The sequence below is a fragment of the Balaenoptera ricei genome, chromosome 12, assembly GCF_028023285.1.
Source record: "Balaenoptera ricei isolate mBalRic1 chromosome 12, mBalRic1.hap2, whole genome shotgun sequence".
Lineage (NCBI taxonomy): Eukaryota > Metazoa > Chordata > Mammalia > Artiodactyla > Balaenopteridae > Balaenoptera > Balaenoptera ricei.
Genome location: NC_082650.1, coordinates 49,797,321 through 49,821,494, shown reverse-complemented (window position 1 = coordinate 49,821,494; position 24,174 = coordinate 49,797,321). Strand labels below are relative to the sequence as shown.

General features: G+C 35.8%; 1 protein-coding gene across 11 annotated transcripts in view; it reads right to left on the bottom strand.

Moving 5' to 3' along the window:
- The window catches only part of CDK19 (cyclin dependent kinase 19), a 180,468-nt gene that overhangs the window by 115,915 nt on the left and 40,379 nt on the right, over positions 1 to 24,174 (bottom strand). For 10 of the 11 annotated variants that reach the window (XR_009506184.1, XR_009506185.1, XM_059941416.1 and 7 more), the window contains one exon: positions 6,000 to 6,075. The exons of the other annotated variant lie outside the window; for it this stretch is intronic. Coding sequence is in view for 8 of the 10 variants with exons in the window: in XM_059941409.1 (XP_059797392.1) it covers positions 6,000 to 6,075 (76 nt within the window). In the remaining 2 variants the exon portion in view is untranslated. The remainder of the gene's footprint in view (positions 1 to 5,999; positions 6,076 to 24,174) is intronic. 11 annotated transcript variants of the gene reach the window in all.

Here is a 24,174-nt window from a genome sequence, read left to right as displayed (position 1 = left end):
TGCTGGGATGCTGGCAGATACATACACTTGGCAAAACTGAGCAGACGTGACTGAAGAAGTGGCTTCTCAGCAACACAAGGCAAAACTGAGGAACACGCAATCTGACATGAAGTCAGGTTTTCTCTATTTCTCCTCCCTCCTCAACCTATGCCCTCCATCCTTCTTCCCTTGACTAATTTTCTTTCCAGTCTGTCTTCACTTTCTTTGGGACCATCTCAATTTTTTGAAGAGTACTCCAGAGTTACAATTTTTCTTATATCACAGAACTAGCAAAATTATTATTTTGATAGTTAAAATTTTACCTTTGTATTACCCCAGATGAAATTACATTTTATAAAAAATTGATGGACTCCTCACTCTTATGGGAAAAAAATCCTCTGTATTTTTGCAAAGAAAAAAGTCTAGAAGACCATACACAAAATATTAATAGTGATTATTTCTAAGTGTTAGTGTTAACAGATGCTCTTAACATGCTTTTTCCACACTCTCTGAGAATTTTATAATAAACATTTTTGAATTTCATAACCAGGAAACAAATTAATGGGATCTGAATTAATGGTGTTTACCACTTTTCCAACCTAGCAACCTTATGATTACACAGGCCACAAAGGTAAAAAAAACTTTATATTAGAACTCCCCTGTAACCTCAAGCTAAAAGGGCTCATGTTCACACGTTCCTAGTATGTTCATCACCCAGAATTATTCCCTGTTATGGCATATTGTAAACTGGAAAGCACTGTACAAAGATATGGGGTTATAATTCACCTGTGATCAATAAGGTCCAAATGAAATTAAAATATGATATGATTTTCTTTATTGGTGACACTTGAGGTGGTAATGCATCTTAGTTCTTAAACTTCTTCCCATCCTGTACACATTCTTCCAAGTTCACTCCAAGGCTACAAGTTCTTTGACTTCTTTTCTCATCATCCAACCCTGCTCTCAGAAGGTGTCCTGCAGTCCCATCCTTTTAGAGTAATGAGTGAAATTGTTCCTAATTTTCTCCAAATCAAAAGCCTCTTACCTATGTGTCTATATATGAACGAGAAAATGCCAGGAGGTAGATAATATTATGGGATACGGAAGGAAAAAGGCAAAGAACAAGTTCTATCTGCTTTTTCATTTATGATGTTGTCTACATTCTCCCCAACCTATCAGTCCCTCCTAACCTCTCTGACTCTCTACCACCTTACATTTTCTGTCCTACTGCATCAGTCAAAAAAAATTCGAATTCTCCCTTCTTACACTGGGCTTATAATGAAGAAAACAGTACAGTCATGCAGACAGGTGCCATGACTGGTCTCCTACTTCAGGTGGACTATAACACTTCTATAACCTTATTTTTGATCAGCAAATTTTCACATAGTCTTCAATAACTTAAAACATTCACCACATTAACATTCACACACACAAAAAAGAGGCACACAAGAATGTAACTACCTCATCATCTCCCTAGCAAACTGACATATGTTGACACCATCCTTTCTTCTGTCACTGTAGTTTCACAGGATAAACTATCTGTTTCATTTCCTATTCAAGGCCAATCCCTCCAGCTGTGCTTGTGATCCACTGATTCTTACAAATTCCTCTTTCACAGACCCTTGATCCACTAATAATCCCATATGCCTTTACTGATTTCCCCCTGAATTTACTGAGGTATAAGTGCATACCATTTTCGAGTTTTATTATTGATACAAACCCATGAAACCATCATGACAATCACAATGATGAAGACTTACATCATCCCCAAGAGACTCCTCATGCTCCTTTGTAATACATCCCTGTTTCTATTCCCATCCCCACACAGTCAATGATCTACTATCTACCACTACAGATTAGTTTTCATTTTCTAGAATTTTCTATAAATGAAACTAGGTAGTAAAGACTGTGACCATGCCAATATGCAAAGCTGTGGGTATGTCCAGGAAATATCTGAAAAGACTCTAATCTCACACCTCTTAATGCCATACAAGCAGGACTTAAAGGCTAAAGCAGAGTTTCATTAAATAACAAGATACCACTACACACCTATTAGAATGGCTAAATCCAGAACACTGACAACAACAAATATTGATGAGGATGTGGAGCAACAGGAACTCTCATCCACTGGTAGTGAGAATGCAAAATGGCACAGCCACTTTGTAAGACAGTTTGGTGGCTTCTTACTAAACTAAACATACTCTTACCATGCAGTCCAGCAACTGTGCTGATATTTGCCCAAAGGAATTGAAAAGTTATGTCCACACAAAAGCCTACACACAATGTTTACAGCAGCTTTACTCATAATTACCAAAACTTGGAAGCAACCAAGATGTACTTTAGTAGATGAATGTGTAAACAAACTGTAATACATCCAGACGATGGAATATTATTCAGCACTAAAAAGAAATGAGCTATCAAGCCATGACAGATATGGAGGAATTTTAAATGCATATTATTAAGTGAAAGAAGCCAATCTCAAAAGGCTACATACTGTATGATTCCATCTATATGACATTCTGGAAAAGGCAAAATTATGTAAACAGTAAAAAGATCTGTGATTATGGGGAAGGGGGGTGGGGAACGGGTTTAGGATGAACAGGTGGGGCACAGAAGATTTTTAGGGCAGTGGAACTACTCTGTATGATACCATAATGGTGGATACATGTCATTAGACATCTGTCCAAACCCATAAAATATACAATACCAAGAGTGAACCCTAATGTAAACTATGGTCTTTGAGTATCAACATAGGTTCATCAGTTTTAACAAATGTACTACTCTGGTGGAGGATGTTGATAATAGGTTAGGCTATGCATGTGTGGGGATAGGGAGTATACAGGAAATCTCTAGAACTTTCATTCAATTTTGCTGTAAACTTAATACTGCTTTAAAAAGTAAAGTCTATTAAAAAAAAAAAGAAGAAGAAGAAGAAGAACCATATAGCAATTTTGGAATCGAAAAGTAAAATAACTACAATGAAAATTTCACTAGAGGGGGGCTTAGCAGCAAATTCAAGCTGGCAGAAGAAAGAATCAGCAAACTTGAAGATAGGCAATTGAAAATATCCTGTCTGAGCAATAAATAGAAAAAGAGAATTAGAAAAAAATCAACAGAGCCTCAGTGACCTTTGGGACACCATCAAGCCTATAAATATACTCATAGTGGCAGTCTCAGGAGGAGAGGAGAGAAAGAAAAGGGCAGAAAGAATATCTAAAGAAATGATGGCTGAAAACTTCCCAACTTTGATAAAAAAAAAAAAATTTAACCTCTACATCCAAGAAACTCAACGAATTCCAAGTAGGTTCCACACCTACACATATCATAATCAAACTTTCAAAAGACAAAGACAAAGAGAGAATCTTGAAAGTAGCAAGAAAATAACTCCTCATATACAAGAGATTCTCATGGATTAACAGCTGACCTCTCATCAGAAAACATGGAGGCCAAAAGGCAGTGAGATAACATAGTCAAGGTGAAGAAAGAAAAAGACTGTCATTCAAGAATTCTATATCCATCAAAACTATGCTGCAAAAAACAAAGGAGAAACAGGTGATGAAGGAAAAAAAGAAGAAATTAAGAGAGTCCCAAATACAAAAACTGAGAAAATTCATTCCTAGAAGATCTGCTCGACAAAAAAATACTAAAGGGAGACCTTCAGTTAAAATCAAAGAACTATATGACAGTAACCCATATCTACACAAAAAATAAAGAGCACTGGTAAAGGTAACAACATGGGTAAATAGAAAAGACAGCATAAATGTATTTTTGTTCTTAACTCTTTTTTCTTCTATGTGACTTAAAAGACAACTGCATAAAGCAATAATTATAAAACTGTGTTCGTGAACTTATAATTTACAAAGAAGTATGCACTTAGCCACTGTGCAATAACATACATGCTAACCTTCTGTCAAAATCCCTATCATGTTGGAGCTAAGTCATTCAGGAAATGATAAAACAAATTATTCAATCCAGAAACTCTGCATACTTCCTAAAGTTCTATTAGGCAAACCCTCAATAAAAATACAGAGACTGTGAATGAGTTTAAGAGTTAAGTTTTTCCAGCTTCTGCACAGCAAAAGAAGCAATCAACAAAATGAAAAGGCAACCTACAGAGTGGAAGATATTTGCAAACTATTTATCTGATAAGTGGTTAATATCCAAAATATATCAGGAATGCATACAACTCAATAGCAAAAATCATCATCAACATCATCATCCAATTAAAAAATGGGCAGAGGGACTGAACAGATATTTTTCCAAAGAAGAAGATATACAGATGGCCAGCAGGTCCATGAAAAGGTGCTCAACATGACTAATCATCAAGGAAATGCAAATCAAATCCACAGTAAGATATCACCTCACACCTGTTAAAATGGCTATTATCATAAAGACAAGACATAACAAATGCTAGTGAGGATGCTGAGAAAACAGAACCCATGTATTCCTCAGAAGATATGACTCTGTTTCAAAAAGAACATCTAGAATTGGGTTTTCATTTCCTAATAATACCTTAAATTTCAGCTATTAACCCAATTAACTCACAGAAGTTGAATTAATGCTATACTAAATTATGGTACTCTAAAATAGCAAAATTCCACACCAGTGATATTCATATTGGTTGAAATAATAATGTTTATGACTTTCAGGGAGTTAAAAATCACGTATCAAATGCTTATTCTGGTAGAGCATTATAAACACCAATTTGCAGTTAATGGAAAACTGCCAAAATGAAAATTTTAAATAATAAACTTATATTCTAAAGCAAACTTAGGATCATATAGAACTTTTTTGTTCTGTTTATTTATTGATTTATTCAAAAAACATTTATGGGGCACCTGCTACGTTCCAGGTAGTTATGCTAGGAACTAGGGATAAAAAGACAAGGTCCCTGCCCTTCAAACTGTGCACAGTCTAGTGAGAAGCTCCCATTCTGAAATCAAAGAATTTATGACTAGAAGGGACCTTATAATTCCCTTATTTCACAAATAAGGAAACTGAGACTCATGGCTAGCTTAGCCACTAAGGCAGACACTCAGGTGTAAAGAAATCCTGCCTCATGTGTTCTTTGCATCATTCTTTTTCTTATGATTAAGAGTGATGATGGAGTGCTTCCATGTGAGTGAAGCAGAAATATGGAACCGTGGGCAATATATGTAACAATTACCAAATGAGAGACAGAAATATCTAATGGATATGGACAATATATTTAATAATTTAGAGACAGAAATCCCTTATAGATGTGATATCATGATAAAGCCCCAATAAGAAACTAAAACACTAAAATAAGAAACTGAAGAACTAAAATAAGGGAACATAATATTAAGACTTCTAAGCCATAATTATGATTTTGCCTCTGTTTACTGATCTGTAAAATGGGGATATTAAAAGTACTTATTTCATGATTGTTGTGAAAATTAAATTCATTAATACTTAAAAGCACTTAGTAAGCCTGGTACCTGGTAAATACTCAGGAAATGTTAGGTATTCTTATGGACAATCATTTCTTAAATGTACAAGTATGCCCTATAAAAAAAAAGAAATGATCTTTCTTTAAGGAATTCTCCTATTATTATGATAGTCTTATTTTTCTAGCAACTAGTAAAATGTAACACCAAAACACTTATTTCAGAAAAAATACTTTATATGCATAGTATCTAACAGTATCACCCTCTTCTCTATAAAGACATATATCAGTCCTAAAACTACAGGAAAGACAGATATTAAATTACTAATTTAAATTAATAATTATACTCAATCATAATTCAAATTAATTAAATAATCATTTAGCTCCGTATTCCTAAGATTATAAATCCTAAATATCATTAAGAGAATGTTCAATGATGACTTTCAAGTAAACAAAAAGTTTATGCAACTTTTCTCATCTTATATAAAATATCCTTAAACTAATTAACATCTTTGAAATAACATGCATTCTATATATTAGTGAAGCTTTTATATTAATATCAATCATCATCCAATATCATAACAAAATAAATAATGTATTTATGTCCACTTACTGCAATCTCTCTACAAGCCGACATGGATATTCCTGTGCCTTCAATTTGCTTCAATGCATATTCCTTTTCATCTTTTCTGCATATGAACAAAAAAAATTATTTTTTTCTACACGTTATTTTCAGATTCAAAACTATAACTACAAAACAATGAAATGCACAACTCTCAGTGATATGTAAACACCCTCACTATGCATGCATTGCTTATTATTTCTGATAATATTTCCATTACAATAATGTGAAATACCAAAACAATTCATGTCACAATGAAAACACTAGACAGAGCCAAAACACAAAATACAAAATTGAAACAGAACAGGATACTAAACACAGCACTAGTTTCAAAAAGTAAACAAGCATAAATATAAACTCAAGCATATTGCAAGATAATTCTACTGTTTTAATTATCTGGAGTCCATGAAAGCATTCTGTTATAAACATTAATTACAAAAATAAATGACAGATGTAAACTTCCATATTTGTTTAAAGTAATTTCACAGTATAAGACCCACTTAATAAATGGGGGAGTTATAGAAGAATGTTTACCCACTAAGACACGCTAGTTTTCACCTAGGACAGGGGACATTCAAAATCCCTAAGACCTCAACCAAAAGCCTTGGAAACACTTCAAAATTGGCCACCAACACCTCATTCTCAAGATCTCTAGGAAAAACTCAGTAGTTACAGTGAATTTTCCAATTAATGGAGGTAGAATTAGGAATTCTGGGAAACCCCGGTAGTTACCAGGGTGCTTAACCAAGGGAAGACAACAGCTCAATAATGGTGATACGGTCCATAGAAATAGTAATAGTATCAGATGAGTGTCTAGTGCAACACTGTATCCTCAGGGTACTAACACCAGAAACAGCCATAGCAAGGCCCCAGCTGAATGTCACAAATGTGATTCCTATCACTGGTTATTCTGACAAGAGGAGTATAATCCATGCCCTCTGAGTTTTGCCTTTTGATTATATTAGAGCCTCAAGAGGGTATCACCATGTCATGAAGGTTTTGTCCAATGATAGTACCTAAGTAGTGCCACATCTGTCCTACTTACCTATTCCTCATTTTCCCCATTCTGTGTTTACTAGCGGATAAAGCAGTTTAAGAGGTTACTCATAATATGCATTTTAAAACATCATTTTAGGTGCATTTTGAGGATTTTCACAATCATCTATGTTTTGAGCAAATAACTGAGTTATGGTTACTTTTTCCCACAGTCTGAAAATTATATCTATTTTTCTTCCAATATATGACATTCAGGAAACAATTAAGCAGCATTTTGATAAACAGAAATTGTACCACATATGTCAACAGGATAGACTGTTATGCAATTATTAAAATAATCATGAAGATCATTAGAAACATGGAAAATGTTTACCATATGTTGCTAAGAAAATACATAAATCATACCGTATAAAAATATATACATTTAGCCCGTGAGCCACAATTACTGAGCCTGCGCGTCTGGAGCCTGTGCTCCGCTACAGGAGAGGCCGTGACAGTGAGAGGCCCGCGCACCGCGATGAAGAGTGACCCCCGCTTGCGGCAACTAGAGAAAGCCCTCGCACAGAAACGAAGACCCAACACAGCCAAAAATCAAAATAATAAATAAATAATAAATTTTAAAAATTAAAAAAAAAAAAGATGTAGAAAGTTATGTTAACTACCTTAATGCCAATATTATATTGTCTTTTAAATTAGAATTAGAGGGAAAAAGAAAAAAAACAAAATAATTTGATACTCTGAAAACAGTCGCCCATTAAAACAATCTTTAGTATTTTCAAAGTGATATCTTAGGCATGTTTTAAAGAGCAAAGTGTTCCTTTTTCTCCATCCTGTTTCCTCCAAACATAAAACTACACGTTTTTCAGACCACCCAGAGGCCACTAAGAAGTACAAGCAGCAGGTGAAGGTGACTGAATGTAATTAAAGCCAAATATCCCCCCTACCTTGAAAGTATGTGTGGGTATGTGTGTGAAAGCATTTGTGCCTGAGATGCTTAACACAATGCTTACAATGTAAATTTCATACAATTAATAATTAAATTAACTACCAGGTATCTACTACTAAATATTTAATTGAATAAATTCTTAAAGTTATACATGCTTTCTGATAAAACTTTCATATGAAATTATAATTTTCTTTTAAACAGAAATATTTCAATCCCCAGTTCCCCTAAATGAAGTGCTCCAGAAGCTCATGTAATTGCATAGTTTTATTTTTAATACTGTAAAGAATATTACACAATCTGGATAGGTTATTGTTGCTATGGAAACTATAAGATTTTTGCAGTAAGTCAAAAAGTGCAAAATTAACACATCACATTAATGACTTTTGAATTTCACATCCAGGCTGTCAAAAGAATTTGAAAGCTTGAGCAGAATAGACTGAAGCATAGGCCTCTTACTCTGAATTATATGGATAGGATCTAGGAACAAACCCAGTAATTATTTCACTTAATAAGTTTAAATATAACTTCCATCTGCTAAATTAATAAAATACTCAAAGATCTGCAAACTTAAGATTTATCTGCAGCTTTTGCATTGAGAATGAAATAAAGTGCATATATCATTACCAGTTCTCTTGTATATTAACTGTTGGATGATAAGCGATGATGTGGCACCTCTGAGGTTCACCATATGAAGAAGTGGCAGAATCCCAGCGGGCATATGGACTCACTTTCATCACTGTGCTATGTCAATGCCAAGCTGTGGTCAGATGCCAATACCTTAGTTATGAAAACTAAAGATTTGTCCTTTCCCACAATGCCCACAAATATTTCAATGACTGGCACATGGGGCAGAGAAGCCTTATTGCTCTCATCCCATGTGAGAGCCCTTCTCCAGGAGCTCGTGTGAAAATTCATACCCCATGGCTTATATGTTTCAGGCACACATAATATTAAGTATCATAAAGGTATAATTTGTTCTTTTACCTGACAAGGCTGAAAAGGAGGTGAACCTGGCCTCCATGGCTATGATAACCTGGCTTTTAGAGGCAGCCCAGTTCTTCCCTAAAACTATTTTATTTCTAAATTACTTTTATCTAAATAAAAGAAGTTTATTATTTACTACAATAAAGACAGAGCAATTCCAAAGCCTTCAGGGAAACTGCTTTCTAAATTTTAGTGCATATTAGATACTACTGTTAGAGCAACTGCACATTGAAAATAATTAAAGGAGTTTACTAAATAAATCCAGGTGAATTAAAAATAAATTTATAGTATAAACGTGGATTTATTTAATATAGAATGTTTTGAATTTAAAGACATTTCTCCTATACATCTGTAATATGTATCAAAACCATGCCAGCTTCCCTCTCAGCATTCATCACAAAGAAAAACAAGTGTTCAATGGGAACATTATATAACTACAAAATAGAAAAATTAATTTGGCAGAGACTGGGATTCTATTACATTTTCCATCTGAGACACTATGTTCTGGAAAACTCTTGATGCAAGCAATTCTATAGATAGCACAAAAAATAAGAAGCACATATTTGTGCAAATTGTAGAAATCACTGCCTTAAAATGAAAGCATTATCTCAGGCAGAAAACTAGGCTCAGTGGTAGAATTTAAATGTAATTCAGGGAAGAATTTCTCAAGCCTAAAGACGCAGTTTCAGTAGGAACATCTTTTGAATGAACTATTAGGAACTGGTCTAATGAAAAAAATAGTCTTATACCTTTCAAAAATGTCCAAGCTTGATGACCAGCCTCCAGTCACGTTTAGCAAGGTGAAGCACCATTCAGCAGCTCGTATGCACAAGTGTAGTTAAGGTTTGGCCAAACCCCACTCGTTACAATCATAATTAGACAGGTTCAAGGCTTTTTGGCTCCTATTAATACTACTACCAGGTGTCCAGATCAGCCCTGGGCCATCTTTGGTCCCAAGGACCTATGACAGACAAAAAATTTAGAAGAATCTTTTAAGAAAAGATGAAGGAATTCAGGCTCAAGCAAAACCGAGGGGAAAATTTTAGTCTTCAAACTAATAGGGTTAAAATCCTTTTTTGTTTCTAAGGAAAACAGAGGGTCCTTACTATTTTATTTTACATCAAGCAACAAACAAACAGAGTCAATATTTTATGTTCCAATACTGTGCCAAACTCTGAGGATGAACAAAATTAAAGACTAGCTACCCTAGATATCAGAGTTCACAATCCACCTGGAAAGAGATTGTGAGTGGGAAATATAAACAGATAACTCTGATATGACTCCCTCTGCACCGAAGACGTATGCATAACAGGCACAGAGAGAATGAGACTAGTATTTCTTCTCAGAGCTTTAAGGAAGATAACTACATAGTGATGCCTTTGAGGGAGGAGTTTCCCAGGCAGAAAAGGGACGAGAGGGTCAGAGAATTCCAGGTAGAAGTAGGGCATGAGAAAAATAACCAGGAAACCACTGGTATTCAGTATGGCTGGAAGCTGGGGGCATGATGACAAGGTGCAAGAGATGAGGTTAGGTTAGAAAAGTAAAGGGAAGGGACCAAGTGAGTTCAGCAAAGAAACTTGTACTTCATATGTAAACAGTGTGGATCAAATGGTTTTGAGAACAGAAAAGGTACATAACAGATCTTTGCTCAGGGAGATAAATCTGGTAACTATAAACTGGTGGCAGAGCAAACATCTGGGAGGTTGCTCAAACGTCCAAAGAAGAGAAGATGAGGACTAGATTAGAATAGGCAGAGGAGAACAAATATGGACTCAAAAGACATTCCTGCGTCAGAAGTGATATAATTTAGTAACCAATTTGATTCTGTAGGTGAAGGAAAGGAAGGCTGTGAAGATGGGTGAAGCTTCCACTTTGCCTAATCGTGCCAATGATAACGATTAAGCAGAGAAATGATGACATGAATAAATGGAGACCAGGAAATATAAGATTTTATCCTAAAGGCAATGAAAGTTACATATAAAGACTAATCTCATTAGGAAGGACTGAGATTAGAGGTGTGAAAAACAATTAGGAGTTACTGCAATGAAAGGGTGAGAAGGGAAGACCCTGGATTAGTATAATACAATGTTAGCTTCCAAAAGGGGCTTGCGACAATCCTGTTACAACCTCCTCATGAAGATGAAGAAGGTAGACCATCAGCCAGAAGCAGAGCTCAGATGAAATCTTCCAAGTGCAACATTCTCCATAATAGAATGGTAACTAACAATAAGACTGGAGAGAAGAAATACTTGTGACAGTCATTTTTAAATAGGAATTGGCAGGACCAAATGAACAAATAATGAAAATCAAGAAGGCTGAATCAAAGATAAGTCTGGGGTTTTGGCTTGGTTGATGGGGTGGATGATACTATTGAGAACAAAACTCAGGTCACATCTCAGAAGGTTCTTCAGCTTGTAAATGACTCCTTCAGATAGAAAGAAACTCTAACCAAAAATATCTGAGAAGTTCAAAAAGAAGATGCCCTAAAGATGTTACCAGGCCTATTGTGGTGGATCATTTCACAATACATACAAATATTGAATCATTACAATTTTTTACACCTGAAACTAATATAATGTTATATGTCAATTACACCTTGATTTAAAAAAAAAAAAAGTTTACTGAGGGCCTGCCATAGGAGTTTCAGATTTAAAGGACTTGAGCTTACAGACATGATATTGGATTGGAAGAAGTAGCACGTAGATAAATAACTTTTTTGGTGCCCAGGAAAGAAGTTGAGGCAACATGGGAAGGAGGAAAGGAGAACAAGAGACAGGGAAGAAAAGAAGAAAGACAGAACAATTTCTGAACACTTCTCTCTCACATCCCTTAAGAAGACAAACAATTCTATGAATTCGTCCTTTAAGTTTTCTTTTCCAAACCTTAAAACTAGAATTCAAATTAATGGAACCATCAGAAATATAGTACTCAAGATGGCACAGTATGACCATATGCAGATTTTATAACCAGGTGTTACCAATAAGACTTTATTCAAACAATATGACACCTGAGTCTTGCCAACTTTTTTTTTTTTTGCAGTTTTTTAAAATTGAAGTACAGCTGATTTACAATGTGTCAGGTGTACAGCAAAGTGATTCAGTTATGCACATATATAATCTTTTTCAGATTCCTTTCCCTTACAGGTTATTACAAGATACTGAATATAGTTCCCTGTGCTATAACAGTAGGTCCTTGTTCTTTATCTATTTTATATATAGTAGTGTGTATCTGTTAATCCCAAATCCCTCATTTATCTGTCCCCCCTTTATGTCTGTGAGTCTATCTCTGTTTTGTAATTAAGTTCCTTTGTATCATTCTTTTAGATTCTACCTATACATGAAATCATATGGTATTTGTCTTTCTCTGACATACTTCACTTAGTATGATAATCTCTAGGTACATCCATTTTGTTGCAAATGGCATTATTTCATTCTTTTTTATGGCTGAGTAATATTCCACTGTTTATATATACCACATCTTCTTTATCCATTCACCTGTTGACAGACATTTAGGTTGCTTCCATGTCTTGGCTACTGTAAATAGTGCTATGAATATTGGGGTACATATATCTTTTCAAATTAGAGTTTTCTCCAGATATATGCCCAAGGGTGGGACTGCAGGATCATGTGCCAACTCTACTTTTAGTTTTTCAAGGAACCTCCATACTGTTCTCCATAGTGGCTGCACCAATTTACATTCCCACACCAACAGTGTACGAGGGTTCCTTTTTCTCCACACCCTCTCCAGCATTTGTTATTTGTAGACTTTTTCTTTTTTTTGGCCATGCCGCACAGCATGTAGGATCTTAGCTCCCCGATCGGGGATCGAACCCATGCCCCCTGCAGTGAGTGGAAGCACGGAGTCCTAACCACTGGACTGCCAGGGAATTCCTGTAGACTTTTTAATGATGCCCATTCTGCCTGGTGTGAGATGATACCTCATTATTGTTTCGACTTGCATTTCTCTAATAATCAGTGATACTGAGCATCTTTTCATGTGCCTGTTGGCCATCTGTATGTCTTCTTTGGAGAAATGTCTAGGTTTTCTGCCCATTTTTTTACTGGGTTGTTTGTATTTTTTCTATATTAAGTTGCATGAGCTATTTGTATATTTTGGAAATTAGTCCCTTGTCAGTATCACTGTTTGCAAATATTTTCTCTCAGTCCGAAGGCTGTCTTTTCATTTTGTTTATGGTTTCTTTTGCTTTGTAAATGCTTTTCAGTTTAACTAGGTCCCATTTGTTTACTTTTGGGTTTGTTTTCCATTACTCTAAGAGATGGATCTAAAAAAATATTGCTGTGATTTACATCAGAGTTTTCTGCCTTTGTTTTCCTCTAGGAGTTTTATACTGTCCAGTCTTACATTTAAGTCTTTAACCCATTTTGAGTTTATTTTTGTATATGATATTAGATAATGTTCTAATTTTATTCTTTTGCATGTAGCTGTCCAGTTTTCCCAGCACCACTTACTGAAGAGACTGTCTTTTCTCCATTGTATGTTCTTGCCTCCTTTGTCATAGATTAATTGACCACAAGTGCGTAGGTTTATTTCTGTTCTTTCTATCCCGTTCCATTGATCTACGTGTCTGCTTTTGTGCCAGTACCATCCTGTTTTGATTACTGCAGCTTTGTAGTACAGTCCGAAGCCAGGGAACGTGTTTCCTCCAGCTCTGTTCTTTCTTCTTAAGATTGTTTTTGCAATTCGGGGTCTTTTGTGTTTCCACACAAATTAAAAAATTTTTTGTTCCAGTTCTGTGAAAAATGTCACTTGTAATTTGAAAGGGATTGCACTGAATCTGTACATTGCTTTGGGTAGTATAGTCATTTTCACAATATTAATTCTTCCAATCTAAGAACATGGTATATTTCTCCATCTGTTTGTGTCATCTTCAATTTCTTTCATCAGTGTCTTACAGTTTTCAGAGTACAGGTCTTTCACCTCCTTAGGTAGGTTTATTCCTAGGTATTTTATTCTTTTTGATGTGATGGTAAATGGGATTGTTTCCTTAATTTCTCTTTCTGATATGTTGTTGTTAGTGTATAGAAATGCAACAGATTTCTGTGTATTAATTTTGTATCCAGCAATGTAACTGAATTCATTGATGAGCTCAAGTCGTTTTCTGGTGGCATCTTTAGGACTTTCTATGTCTAGTATCATGTTATCTGCAAACAGTGACAGTTTTACTTCTTCCTTTCCAACTTGGATTTCTTTTATTTCTTTTTCTTTTCAGATTGCTGTGGCTAGGACTTCCAAAACTATGTTGAATAAACATGGCGAGAGTGGGCATCCTTGTCTTATTCCTGATCTTAGAGGGAATGCTTTCAGCTTTTCACCATTGAGTATGATGTTAGCTGTGGGTTTGTCAATAATTGTTTTCTTCAAGAAGAATGCTGCCATAAATCAATGTTATATCGCTTTCACTTAATATGTGATGATTTGGCTTAGCAGATTAAGAGGCTTCCATATCACATAGAAAATAAGAATAGGGCTTCCCTGGTGGCGCAGTGGTTGAGAATCTGCCTGCCAATGCAAGGGACACGGGTTCGAACCCTGGTCTGGGAAGATCCCACATGCCGCGGAGCAACTGGGCCCGTGAGCCACAGCTACTGAGCCTGCGCGTCTGGAGCCTGTGCTCCGCAACAAGAGAGGCCGCGATAGTGAGAGGCCCACGCACCGCGATGAAGAGTGGCCCCCGCTTGCCACAACTAGAGAAAGCCCTCGCACAGAAACGAAGACCCAACACAGCCATAAATAAATAAATAAATAAAAATTAAAAAAAAAAACCAATAGAGCTGAACACAGATTTAAAAAAAAAAAAAAAGAAAATAAGAATAAAAGAGTATGGGGGTGGGGCTAATGGCAGACTCTGGGAAAGCTCACGCCAAGGAGTACTTCCCAGAACTTCTGCTGCCAGTGTTCTTGTCCTCATGGTGAGCCACAGCCACCCCCCTCCTCCCCACCTTTGCAGGAGACCCTCCAATAATAGCAGTTTTTCAGGGGAGAAAAAGCTCATATTTGAAAATGAAGCACAGATATCTTCAGCTTCTCCAGTGAACAGAGCAACTGAAATCAGCTGTTCTAATAAGAGTACTCTTAAAATCATAACAGGTATTCTGATAGAGGTGAAAAGATAAAAATAGCCTGGATCAGAAGATCTTTTTAAAATTTCAACAATTCTTCCACAAATGTTCTTCATAACAAAAGAAAAGAAATTTTCCGACAAGACAGCAGACAGCAGAAGCAAGAACCACCCAATCCTGCAGCCTGTGGAACAAAAACCACATTCACAGAAAGAGAGACAAGATGAAAAGGCAGAGGGCTATGTACCAGATGAAGGAACAAGATAAAACCCCAGAGAAACAACTAAATGAAGTGGAGATAGGCAACCTTCCAGAAAAACAATTCAGAATAATGATAGTGAAGATGATCCAGGACCTTGGAATAAGAATGGAGGCAAAGATCAAGAAGATGCAAGAAATGTTTAACAAAGACCTAGAAGAATTAAAGAACAAACAAACAGAGATAAACAATACAATAACTGAAATGAAAACTACACTAGAAGGAATCAATAGCAGACTAACTGAGGCAGAAGAACGGATAAGTGAACTGGAAGACAGAATGGTGGGATTCATTGCTGCAGAAGCAGAATAAAGAAAAAACAATGAAAAGGAATGAAGACAGCCTAAGAGACCTCTGGGACAACATTAAACGCAACAACATTCATACTATAGGGGTCTCAGAAGAAGACAGAAAGGACCCAAGAAAATATTTGAAGAGATTATACTCGAAAACTTCCCTAACATGGGAAAGGAAATAGCCACCCAAGTCCAGGAAGCACAGAGAGCCCCAGGCAGGATAAACCCAAGGAGAAATGCACTGAGACACATAGTAATCAAAGTGGCAAAAATTACAGACAAAGAAAAATTATTGAAAGCAGCAAGGGAAAAATGACAAATAACATACAAGGGAACTCCCATAAGGTTAACAGCTGATTTCTCAGCAGAAACTCTATAAGCCAGAAGGGAGTGGTATGACATATTTAAAGTGATGAAAGGGAAGAACCTACAACCAAGATTACTCTACCCGGCAAGGATCTCATTCAGATTTGACAGAGAAATCAAAAGCTTTACAGACAAGCACAAGCTAAGAGAATTCAGCACCACCAAACCAGCTCTACAACAAATGCTAAAGGAACTTCTCTAAGTGGGAAACACAAGAGAAGAAAAGGACCTACAAAAACAAACCCAAAACAATTAAGAAAATGGTCATAGGAACACACATATCGATAATTACGTTAAACATGAATGGATTAAATGCTCCAACCAAAAGACACAGGCTTGCTGAATGGATACAAAAACAAGACCCATATACATGCTGTCTACAAGAGACCCACTTCAGCCCTAGGGACACATACAGACTGAAAGTGAGGGGACGGAAAAAGATGTTCCATGCAAATGGAAATCAAAAGAAAGCTGGAGTAGCAATACTCATATCAGATAAAATAGACTTTAAAATAAAGAATGTTCCAAGAGACAAGGAAGGACACTACATAATGATCAAGGGATCAATCCAAGAAGAAGATATAACAATTTTAAATATATATGCACCCAACATAGGAGCACCTCAATACATAAGGCAACGGCTAACGGCTATAAAAGAGGAAATCGACAGTTACACAATAATAGTGGGGGGCTTTAACACCTCACTTACACCAATGGACAGATCATCCAAAATGAAAATAAATAAGTAAACACAAGCTTTAAATGACACAACAGACCAGATAGATTTAATTGATCTTTATAGGACATTCTATCCAAAAACAGCAGATGTCACTTTCTTCTCAAGTGCGCACGGAACACTCTCCAGGACAGATCACATCTTGGGTCACAAATCAAGCCTCAGTAAATTTAAGAAAACTGAAATCAAGCATCTTTTCTGAACACAACGCTATGAGGTTAGAAATGAATTACAGGGAAAAAAACATAAAAAACACAAACACATGGAGGCTAAACAATATGTTACTAAATAACCAAGAGATCACTGAAGACATCAAAGAGGAAATCAAAAAATACCTAGAGACAAATGACAATGAAAACACAATGATCCAAAACCTATGGGATGCAGCAAAAGCAGTTCTAAGAGGGAAGTTTATAGCTATACAAGCCTACCTCAAGAAACAAGAAACATCTAAAAAAAATGAACTAACCCTACACCTAAAGGAACTAGAGAAAGAAGAACAAACAAAACCCAAAGTTAGCAGAAGGAAAGAAATCATAAAGATCAGAGCAGAAATAAATGAAATAGCAACAAAGAAAACAATAGCAAAGATCAATAAAACTAAAAGTTGGTTCTTTGAGAAGATAAACAAAATTGATAAGCCATTAGCCAGACTCATCAAGAAAAAGAGGGAGAGGACTCAAATCAATAAAATCAGAAATGAAAAAGGAGAAGTTACAACAGACACCGCAGAAATACAAAGCATCCTAAGAGACTACTACAAGCAACTTTATGCCAATAAAATGGACAACCTGGAAGAAATGGACAAATTCTTAGAAAGGTATAACCTTCCAAGACTGAACCAGGAAGAAACAGAAAATATGAACAGACCAATCACAAGTAATGAAATTGAAACTGTGATTAAAAATCTTCCAACAAGCAAAAGTCCAGGACCAGATGGCTTCACAGGTGAATTCTATCAAACATTTAGAGAAGAGCTAACACCCATCCTTCTCAAACTCTTCCAAAAAATTGCAGAGGAAGGAACACTCCCAAACTCATTCTATGAGGCCACCATCACCCTGATACCAAAACCAGACAAAGACACTACAAAAAAAGAAAATTACAGACCAATATCACTGATGAATATAGATGCAAAAATCCTCAACAAAATACTAGCAAACAGAATCCAACAACACATTAAAAGGATCATACACCACGATCAAGTGGGATTTATCCCAGGGATGCAAGGATTCTTCAATATACGCAAATCAATCAATGTGATACACCATATTAACAAACTGAAGAATAAAAACCATATGATCATCTCAATAGATGCAGAAAAAGCTTTTGACAAAATTCAACACCCATTTATGATAAAAACTCTCCACAAAGTGGGCATAGAGGGAACCTACCTCAACATAATAAAGGCCATATATGACAAACCCACAGCAAACATCATTCTCAATGGTGAAAAACTGAAAGCATTTCCTCTAAGATCAGGAACAAGACAAGGATGTCCACTCTCACCACTATTATTCAACATAGTTCTGGAAGTCCTAGCCACGGCAATCAGAGAAGAAAAAGAAATAAAAGGAATACAAATTGGAAAAGAAGAAGTAAAACTGTCACTGTTTGCGGATGACATGATACTATACGTAGAGAATCCTAAAACTGCCACCAGAAAACTCCTAGAGCTAATTAATGAATATGGTAAAGTTGCAGGATACAAAATTAATGCACAGAAATCTCTTGCATTCCTATAAACTAATGATGAAAAATCTGAAAGAGAAATTATGGAAACACTCCCATTTACCATTGCAACAAAAAGAATAAAATACCTAGGAATAAACCTACCTAGGGAGACAAAAGACCTGTATGCAGAAAACTATAAGACACTGATGAAAGAAATTAAAGATGATACCAACAGATGGAGAGATATACCATGTTCTTGGATTGGAAGAATCAACATTGTGAAAATGAGTATACTACCCAAAGCAATCTACAGATTCAATGCAATCCCTATCAAATTACCAATGGCATTTTTTACGGAGCTAGAACAAATCATCTTAAAATTTGTATGGAGACACAAAAGACCCCGAATAGCCAAAGCAGTCTTGAGGGAGAAAAACGGAGCTGGAGGAATCAGACTCCCTGACTTCAGAATATACTACAAAGCTACAGTAAGCAAGACAATATGGTACTGGCACAAAAACAGAAACATAGATCAATGGAACAAGATAGAAAGCCCAGAGATAAACTCATGCACCTATGGTCCACTAATCTATGACAAAGGAGGCAAAGATATACAATGGAGAAAAGACAGTCTCTTCAATAAGTGGTGCTGGGAAAACTGGACAGCTACATGTAAAAGAATGAAATTAGAATACTCCCTAACACCATACACAAAAATAAACTCAAAATGGATTCGAGACCTAAATGTAAGACCGGACACTATAAAGCTCTTAGAGGAAAACACAGGAAGAACACTCTTTGATATAAATCACAGCAAGATCTTTTTTGATCCACCTCCTACAGTAATGGAAATAAAAACAAAATTAAACAAATGGGACCTAATGAAACGTAAAAGCTTTTGCAAAGCAAAGGAAGCTACAAACAAGACGAAAAGACAACCCTCAGAATGGGAGAAAATATTTGCAAATGAAGCAACTGACAAAGGATTAATCTCCAAAATACATAAACAGCTCATGCAGCTCAATATCAAAAACACAAACAACCCAATCAAAAAATGGGCAGAAGACCTAAATAGACATTTCTCCAAAGAAGACATACAGATGGCCAAGAAGCACATGAAAAGCTGCTCAGCATCACTAATTATTAGAGAAATGCAAATTAAAACTACAATGAGGTATCACCTCACACCAGTTAGAATGGGCATCATCAGAAAATCTACAAACAACAAATGCTGGAGAGGGTGTGGAGAAAAGGGAACCCTCTTGCACTGTTGGTGGGAATGTAAATTGATACAGCCACTATGGAGAACAGTATGGAGGTTTCTTAAAAAACTAAAAATAGAATTACCATATGACCCAGCAATCCTACTACTGGGCATATACCCAGAGAAAACCATAATTCAAAAGGACACATGCACCCCAATGTTCATTGCAGCACTATTTACAATAGCCAGGTCATGGAAGCAACCTAAATGCCCATCGACAGACAAATGGATAAAGAAGATGTGGTACATATATACAATGGAATATTACTCAGCCATAAAAAGGAATGAAATTGGGTTATCTGTAGAGACGTGGATGAATCTAGAGACTGTAATACAGAGTGAAGTAAGTCAAAGAGAAAAACAAATATCGTATATTAACGCATATATGTGAAACCTAGAAAAATGGTACAGATGAACCAGTCTGCAGGGCAGAAATTGAGACACAGATGTAAAGAACAAACGTATGGACACCAAGGGGGGAAAGCGGTGGGGGGTGTGATGAATTGGGAGATTGGGATTGACATATATACACTAATATGTATAAAATGGGTAACTAATAAGAACCTGCTGTATAAAAAAATAAATTAAAAAATTCCAAATTCAAAAAAAAGAATAAAACAATATGGAATAAAAATTTTGAAAAACAGAAACCAAAAAATATCATTTAGTTTTACATTGGTAATTCTGAATTATTCAATATCATGAACTCTATATTCACTCAGCCTAGCAGCAATGATTCCTTATTTGGGGACTCTTTCCTTTATTATACAATACCATAATGTTTTTTAATTTATCATGAAATTTTCCAAAAATGAACAAACAAAAAATCAAAATAAATGACAGTGATACTCTATGTAACTCTCACACAGCTTCAACAATTATCAATATGCGGCCAATCTTATTTCTACTGCCTCCACTTTTCTTGATTATTTTGAAACAAAATGCAGACATCATATCATTTCATTTGCCGTAACAATTCAACACCACAGCATTTTTAATTATCAGGATTTTTTCATTTAAATGACAATAGTCCTTTAAAAATAATTCTGAAATATTAAAAATCTTGTACCAGAGGGTACTGTTATTATTTTGCACTCCCCTTATTAACAAATAATGTCAAATAACACTAGCACCTTCTTTATGCTTTCATCTACCATATATTTCATCTACTCGTTCTCTATCACCGATGTACAGTAATAGTCTCCCTTATTCAAGTTCAGTATTCCCTTGCAACATGGAAATCTGACAGTTTATCTTTTTGCCTTCATTCTTTAGAAAGACTGCTTTTATTTAGTCTCTTTTCTTAAAAACTGATTTATTAATTAATATATCTCTCTTTCTCTAAAAAACGATCTTCATTTTATATGATTTCTTTTATTCAGAATTCTAATTCAGATAAACATTTACTGTTTTAAAAGCTCTAAAATAATAAAATTCCAGAAACTCCTATTATGGCAAATTCTTATTGCTCAGAAGTGATTTTAATTAAAACAAACATATCTGCAGTAATGCTTTAAGAATTCAGGTATCAAAAGTGTTAAGTTTAAAACATATATAATTAAGGACTGTATTACACAGAAAGTAATCATTAGCAAATATTTAGTGTAAAACAATTATTTTATATAAACTATTATCTTCCTTTGAGAATTCATGATCTCAAGTTAGACTTACTTGCTACAGAAGGTAATGTAACAAGTAACGCCAGACATTCCTTTCAGAAATATTTTACTAAGCATGTGCTACGTGCCAGGCCTTGTGCTCTAAGAAAAATAAGAAGAAAAAGAGGATCCTTTCCCTTGTGAACCTTTACAATGAGAGACACACAAGCAAGGGATACAATCTGATAAGCACTATAAGGGACTTCCCTGGCGGTCCAGTGGTTAAGACTCCGAGCTTCCACTGCAGGGGGCACAGGTTCGATCCCTGGTTGGGGAACTAAGGTCCTGCATGCCATGTAGCGCGGCCAAAAACAAGAAACACAAGCACTATAACAGACAAATGTGCAAAGTACATCAGATAAAGAATATTAAGAAGGGTTTGGTTCTGGTGCAGGCAGTAGATAAAGAGGGCTATTAGGTAAATAATTTTCAAAGGGAACGTGCCAAGTGTACCTTGAAAGATAAGCAGGATTTCATTAAGCAAAGAAGGGTCAGAGCCTTATGGACACCAGAAATGTGTGAACAAAGTTTGAAGATTAAAATCCATGCTATATTCAAGAAATTAGCAGAAGACAAGTATAGCTAGAACACAAGAGATGAAGTAATACGTAAAAAGAGCAAAGAAGATGGAATTACCATAGTCTTGTATGGTATGCTAAAAAAGCTGGCATTTTTCCTGTATAATGGGAAGCCATCAGAGGTTTTCAAGCAAGAGAAATATATGATCAAACAAGCATTCTCAGTAAGCAGATAGTATGCAGAATGAATCAGAAGGTTTAAAGCCAGAGGTAGGGAGACAATTGTAAAAGTTCTGGGAAGGACTGCTGAAGGCCAAAATTAGAGTAAATAGGGTAAGAATGGAGGGAATGCATTCAAGAGGCCATCCAGATATAGACTTATCTACTGTGGTCAAATATATATAGAAACACTATAGGCATTAAAGAAGTATTTGATGAATAAATGTGTATGCACATATGTGTACATGTAAATAAGAGAGTGCTAAGCAGACAGCCAGAGAAACAGCTGATGACTGAGGTTTCCAGTCAGTGAAAGCAAGGCTATTTACACCACACCTTCTACTACCCCTGCCCAAGAAAAGAATAATACTGACAATGAGCCAGCTAGCAAGTAAAGAATAAATTCATTTTGGATGTGTAGATTTTGAAGTGACTACTGAATAGCCAGGAGAAGATGAACAAAAGGAAATAAAGTGCAATTTAGAAAAGAAAACATCACTACACAGGCAACTGTTAAAATCACAGAAGTAAACGTGATCACAAAGAGAGCACAGAAGAAAAGAGCTGAAGATGGTAGCCTAGGCTCTTTCACATCATGGCACCTACCTAATGTTAACAATTATATCGCTTACCAGAGTCAACTGACAGTGCTCACGGGCTTCCACTGCCCCAAACTCCACCAGTGGCCGAAGAACTTAGAGGATTAATAATAGGACCCATAACCTATTCACAGTAGCCATGCCACAGCGGTTGGGAAGCCCTTCTCTGCTGAATGCCACTACCTTCAACAGGCTGCAGGAGAAATATTTAAACATCCTTGATAATAGGCAAATCTAGATGTGAGACACTACAAGAAAATTGGTCTGACTTCTTAAAAAAAAAAAAGACTCATAAAAAAGGTAGGGTTGGGGGATAGTCTACTCAAGACATGTAACAACTAAATATTATGCATGAAAACCTTATAGATTGTAGTTTATATAAAAACAGCTACAAAAGTTTATTTGTCAGACACTTGGGAAATTGTGACAATACACTAGATATTATACAATATTATTTTACCATAGTTAATTTTATTTTTTAATTTTTATATTATTGTCTTAAATGTAGGATAGTAGCATTACGGTTATGCAGGAGAATACCCTTATTCTTAGGAAATGTAGAAGTATTTTGGGCTGGCATGTCATGACAGTGGCAACTTAATTTCAAATGGTTCCATAAGAACAAAAACTACATTTATATACATACAGAGTGAGAGAGGAAAAAAATGCAAAAACGATAATAATAGTTAAATCTAGCTGGAGGTTATGTGGGTATTCATTGTTCTAGAGTTTGAACTTTTCTGCTTTTTACAAAACATTTCTAATAAAAAAAAATTGAGGGAAGTAACTAATAAACAGTAGTTAGAGAGTTAAAAGAAAAATAATAAAAAACAGTATTAAAGGTAAGTGGGCAAAAGCATCAAATGCAGAAGCGAAGTCAAACTGGAAAGAATGGAAAAGAGCTTGTCATATCTGACATTTGTTGATGCTTTGCAAGAACATGATTAGTAGAGCAAACACTTTGTTCAAAATTCTGTCAAGAACTGTACCATACTCTATTTTGCTATTACAATTACTTATAATTGACTCAGGCTTTTTTTCCCCATCCCCAAAAGAAGAAGGAGACTATCTTACTCATTTTTGTAATTTTTTTTTTTTTTTTGTGGCTATGTTGAGTGTTCGTTGCTGCACACAGGCTTTCTCTAGTTGCAGAGAGCGGGGGCTACTCTTCATTGTGGTGCACAGGCTTCTTATTGCGGTGGCTTCTCTTGTTGCAGAGCGTGGGCTCTAGGTACGTGGGCATCAGTAGTTGTGGCATGCGGGCTCAGGAGTTGTGGCACACGGGCTTAGTTGCTCCGTGGCATGCGGGATCCTCCCGGACCAGGGCTCGAACCCGTGTCCCCTGCATTGGCAGGTGGATTCTTAACCGCTGAGCTACCAGGGAAGCCCCTGGAAAACCTTCTTTTAAAGATACATATTCTAAAGATAAAAATAAAATATTCTGGGGAATAAAATTCAAATGACAGTAATAATCAAACACCAATATTTTTATTGGAAAAGTATTCATATTTAAAAGTTCACCAGAAAGCAGCGATCTCCTTCTAGGAGGGAAGGAGAAAAATATAAATATT